The sequence below is a fragment of the Rhipicephalus sanguineus genome, chromosome 3 (genome assembly GCF_013339695.2).
Source record: "Rhipicephalus sanguineus isolate Rsan-2018 chromosome 3, BIME_Rsan_1.4, whole genome shotgun sequence".
NCBI lineage: Eukaryota > Metazoa > Arthropoda > Arachnida > Ixodida > Ixodidae > Rhipicephalus > Rhipicephalus sanguineus.
This window is the reverse complement of record NC_051178.1, coordinates 40550439-40556039: the sequence shown is the minus strand read 5'-3', so window position 1 is coordinate 40556039 and position 5601 is coordinate 40550439. Positions and strand designations below refer to the sequence as shown.

The 5601-nt window shown below is 59.1% G+C and overlaps 1 protein-coding gene across 1 annotated transcript; it reads right to left on the bottom strand.

Annotated features, from left to right (window-relative positions):
• Positions 1 to 4068: 4068 nt before the first annotated feature.
• On the bottom strand, positions 4069 to 5031 carry LOC119385408 (uncharacterized). The gene has a single exon (XM_037652852.1). The coding sequence runs from the start codon at positions 5029 to 5031 to the stop codon at positions 4069 to 4071; it is 963 nt and encodes a 320-aa protein (XP_037508780.1).
• Between the last annotated feature and the right edge of the window lie 570 nt (positions 5032 to 5601).

The window sequence follows — 5601 nt, the reverse complement described above, 5'->3', positions numbered from 1 at the left end:
GGTCCCTGACGCGGTCTATGAATTCTCCCTGCGAAATGTCGGGGTCTACGCCCCAGTATATATGAAAAGGGGTTTTAATACAACCCAAAGCGCAAATTTAGTGGAAAAGACAATTAGATAAAAGAAAAATGTGGGCAACGGTAACGCATATGGGTCCTAAGAGCGTTGGGACGACGAGCACAGAAACCGGGCAATTTTTTTTTAATGATGATGAAAATAAAACATGACGCAGTGGGGCGAAACGTGCCCAATGAACGTAAAAATAAAAAATAAAATGAGATAAAATAAACTAGAGGAAAAGAATCCAAGCACACAGGTACAAGGTCAGGCGGCCCACACGGCCTAGGGCGACCAAAGCACGGCCGAAACACACACAAGCGTCCAGCAGGCACCACAGCAGACAGTCTGCGGTGCGCCTAGGCAGGACAGAGAGCGGGCAAGAGGCAGGGTGGAACTCCTGGCCCCGAGTCCAAGCACGCAGGTCCCCGGCTGGTAGCGGGAGATGGCGTCCGGAACCTGAGGACGGCTAATCCATGGTGGCACAGCGGTCCGGAGGAGCAGGCCCACGGCAAAGAGTGGCTCGGATCACGGCATCCGAAGGCGTGGCAATGGCGTGAAAGAGGTGTGGCATCCGCAGGAGGCCACGTCACCAAAGCGGAGGAAGCTGCAGAAACCGTCTGAGCAAGGAAAGTCCCAGACGTCGTGTGGGCAGGGCACCAGGAAAGGCCACACCGATCCGCTCGCCGAAAACGCGAGAAGGAGCGTTGCGAGGCTAGGCTGGCCGAGACCGAAGGGCCCCACCGGAATGGCCCCTGTGCCAGCCCCACCTCACAAGGCCCCGAGGTGTAAGTGTAACGGTGAACATGCCGTAGTGAAACTACGGCATATGCGGGAGCGCTTCGCTTAATGCCCGCACTGCACCGATTAACAGCGCGCGGTTGCGTGGGCAGCAGAGGATCGCATAGTACCGCGCAGCACGGTAATCCTCCTGAGGCTCGATCCGATTGGTGTACGGAGCCGTGATGGTGCACGCGTGCAGGACGTGGGACATGTCCAAGCAGTAAGAACCGCAAGGACATCTGGGTTCCCGCATGATGTTAAAACGGTAAAAATAGTGGGGGAACCGCCCGTGACCCGTGAGAAGCGTGACTAACGGTGCAGGCGACGGGAAATACGGTGGTAAAGCGCGGACGTCCTGGACCCAACGGAAGAGCTCCGTGCGCGTACTGGTCTCGCGCCATCGGGCCGTCCATAGTACAAGCGTCTCGCGTCGTAATTGCTGACGCACCGCCCTGAAGGGGAGCGGCAAGGAGCGGTCATGACCGTGTACAGCAGCGCGCTGCGCTAAAAAGTCCGCAACTTCGTTGCCAAACACTCCCGAATGGCCAGGGACGTGGAAGACATGCAGCGGCACAGAGCGCGATAGACGGCGCAGCAATACACGTAAATCGAGCACGTGCGGCTCGGCATTACGCTGTGACGCCAGGGCCTGTAGGAGCGAAAGGCAGTATGAATAAAATGCAACGGGCAACGTATAACGCGCCGAGAGCGCGTGCAAGACGGCCTCGCGGATGGCAACAACCTCCGCGGTGTAGGCGGACGTTGCACGAGTGAGCTTGAAGCGTCCCACGCCCAGGACACGGGTGAGATTCGCAAGCACGACGAATGCCGCACCAGCCGATAGAGAAGAAAACGAACCGTCGGTATAGACATGCACGGCCGCGGCGCACTAGTGAGGCGCACGGGGTCTACGCCAGAGAAACGGACGTGGGGGTGACGCTTCTCGGGGATCCGCATTGATAATGCGGCGCATGTTATCGCATTATCAGCGATGGCCTGTCGCATGTGTGTCAGTGTTTCGCGCGTGCGAGCGAACACAGTGAGGCCATACCTTGTATGCCGAAGTGTCACGTCGCGGATGTTGTGGGCCACCGGGTCGATGTTGTCCTTTAGCAGGCGGAGAGAGTCCCGGGCAGGTGTCGCAGAAGGCACGATTGGGGTGACGAAAGCCACGTGCTCTTGAAGAGGTTGGCGCGTTGCCAAAGCGACGTCGTCAGGCCTGGAGGACGTGGAAGAGGCGGGTACACCCGCCCGGAGGGCCGCCGCGTAGGTCATGGCAGCATGAGTAGTCCCCGGGTCCAGCGGAGGGGCGCCTTGAAGTCCCGCAGGAAGGCCAGGTCGCGTCTGTGCCAACGTCACGGCCGCAGGAGGGTGTGGCGGGTCCATGAACGGCTGGGCAGCCGTCCGCGCCTCGGCCAGGACGGCACGTCGGTGCATGTCAGCCGCCTCGCGCCGGGTCTCGAGCAGTTGTCCCTGTAATGCCATAACTGCGCCGCGCTCGCAGGCCGCGTCAGCTCGTAGATCGGAACACAGCTGTACCAGTTCGAATACACGAGCCATTATGAAGTGGCGAGCGTTGACTGGGATTCGATTGCCCGTCTCCACGCAGTATCGCGACAGCTCCTCTTCAATCTCCCTCGCTCTCGTCTGCACCCGCGTGCCGAGGTCAGAACGCAGCCCTGAAGGAACAGCGGTAGTTTGCGATACAGAGGAAATCGCGTCCTCATCGTCGGGAGACATAGCGGGTGTGTGCCTCTGATCTCTTGAGGCTGTAGAGGGATCCTGCCTCGTTGACAAGTTTAAACCCTCACTGCTGTTCTGATCGGCAATTTCGGCCAATAATTCATTGCCGGCACTCGAAAAGGCAGCGGAGGACTCAGCGGAAACATCGCCTAAATCGGGGGAACTCGACCCCACAGGCGAGACCGCGTTTGTCGAGCTAGGGGAGCTCATCGCGTCAGCGAGGCGGGCCCGCCATGGCAGCTAGGCCTAACCGGTCTTAAGTGGCCAAAATTTGAGAAATCTGACAATTTCAACGCGAAAAACCGGCCTCGGGGTGTTCCCTAACGACTTAGCGAGGGACCGCTAAGAGAGGTGCCGAGCAGAAATCGAAAAAACCTGACCTTTGGGAAGATCGAAGCAGGAGCCGAAGAGACAGGCAACCGCACAGTGTCACGAGCGCTCGTGACACTCCCCGCCCGCCACTGTACACGCTTCTCTGCAGCTGCTTGGCTGAAAGAAGTGCCCCCCCAGTCAAACTCACCGCCCGCATCTGTACACGCTTCTCTGCAGCTTATTGGCTGAAAGAAGTGCCGCCCCGGCCAACTTCATTCCCACCATTTTATGAATAAATTTAAAAATAAAGTTGTGGGAAAAAACCTGTCCCTGCTTACGCATACCAGGTTAAAAAGGGTAAAAGAGAGGGAGGGAGACAGTAGGAGGAGAGAAGAGTTCAAATGTCCAGCGCTCCTGCGCCCCCGAGGGTCCCGAATTGTCCGAGGAGCCTCCCTGTAGGCGTCGTGGCGTCCACTTGTCTCGGCGTGCGGTCCAGTCCACTCCTCCGCTTCCGTCCGGGTGTCCGGCGGCGGCGTCCGCGCAGGGGTAGCCTTCCCTGGTCCGTGGTCCGTGATTGCCGTGCGAGGGAATCCTTGATGACGGGGTCAGCCGCCAGGATCGTGGTTGTCCGGGCGGGCTGGTCCTTGATCTGGCGCTGAGACGGTGCCTCGTAGACACCGAGGCACGGCCCGACCGTTTAACAAAAGCAGCAATGGCATGTGCTCGCCCCACACGGGGAGAGGAAGAATTCCTCGCCATTTTAGGCCAAAGGCCCCGTGCGGCGGCAGAACAACATGCCGTGTGTTGTGTCTGCGTTGTTGGTCGCGTTCATGTGTGGCCGAAACCTTAAAGAAGCTGTGTGCAACGTTTAACGCGAGATGTGCGGAAGGTTGTCACTGATGATGGTCACCATCCGCGTTAGCAGCGCCCGATTGCGGTCGTCTGTGAGTACTCGCCGGCGGTCGTCGGTGGCGAGATCAGCGCTGTAACGCAGTTGAGCAACGAGTAGTGCTGTCAAGGGGCACGCCGTGAGATAGTGGTCGAGGTTCGCGCATTCGCCACCGCACGGACAGATCGCCTCGTCCATGAGGCCGAAGCGAAAGAAATAGCTCGGGAACCTGCCGTGCCCAGTAAGCAGCGTTACGAGGCGTATGTTGGGCGGGTAGTACGCAGCTAAGTGGCGAACTTCTGGGGTCCATTTGTATAATTCGGTGCTGGTGTGATGCTCCGACCAGTCCTGGCCCAGTTCGCAATCATGTCTTGACGGAGGCGCGCACGGACGTCGCGTAATGATTGCGGCACCGTTCGCACGAGGCCCACACGACACGCACGCTCGGCGAGATAATCAGCTAATTCGTTGCCAAACAGACCACGGTGGCCTGGGACGTGAAACGCCTGTAGTGCTCGCAAGGCGGAGATCTGCGCCATGAGCTCGCGCAGGCGCTCAACGCGAGGGTCCAGGCAGTGTGGGCTGGCGATGGCCTGGAGGACCGACAGACAGTCAGTATAGACAAACGCAGGCGTGCGAGAGGCGGAGGATCGCAAGTAGACGAGGGCCTCTGTGAAAGCCACGATCTCGGTTGCATATGCGCTCGTTGTTCCCTGAACTCGATAGCGACCGACGGCTTTGATGGACGTGCCGCGACCGAACACAACGTACGCCGCGCCCGAGGACAGGGACGTGTGTGAGCCGTCGGTGTATATGTGAAGGCCGTAGTTCCGAGCCATCGCCCGAACCTGATGTACTGAAAGCCGGCAAACCGGGCGTTCCTGAGGCGATTGTGCCAGGTGTCTCGTCCACCGCTCGATTGGGAGCGCGACGTTATCGGCGGCGCACGCATGGCCGTCGCACTGGACGGGCTGTCGCAGAACAAACAGGGTGAATTCGCAGTTGAGGCGCCGCAGGTCGAGCTCAATCGGCGGTGCATGCAACAGAAGCTGCAGCGCCGCCGTGCGCGTGCTCTTGTACGCGCCCATGAGTGCGAGCAAAACGGAGCGTTGCACGGAAAGTATACGACTGCGCAGGCGGCAGTCGGGCCGTTCGGGCCACCAGATAGGGGAGGCGTAAGCGAGGGCCGGCAGCACGACCTGCCGGTACAGGAGGCGCACCTCTGATGGTCGGACGGTACCGGCCATGTTCTTAAATATCGTTATCTTTGCGGCGAGATGTTCGGCCTTCGTGCGCAGGCGGTCGGCGCGCGCGAAAAAATTCAAACGACGGTCGAACACGACTCCCGATACGCGGAGCGTGTCCACGAACTTGAGGCCTTTGCCTGACGCCTCCGCCCGGACCGTAGGATGGACGCACCGGTTGCACAGAATGGAACGTGCACGTAGCGTGTGTCGGCGTTCACAACAGCCTGTGTCGGCAGTTCCGTGATGGGTGCCAGCCTTGTGCTTTGTCGCGGGCTAGTTGGCACTGAAGTTGCTGCGGGGTGTTCTGTGAAAGGCAAGGTTATTACAGTAGGGCAAGGTTATTACAGCAGGACAACAAAAAGGCACCGCATCCTGATTGACAAACAGCGAATACCCAGGACAGCAATGTCGACGGTAGCGGGGGAATGTGTTTACGGCGTCTAGTGGGCGCTCGTAGTAAGCTTTGGGGCGCATACGTTTACAGGGCCTGTTACTCGACCACCGCGTTTGTTTTTGAGAAGGTATGCCAACCTAGAAATTTGCTTTGCAATCACGTAGGGACCGTCCCAT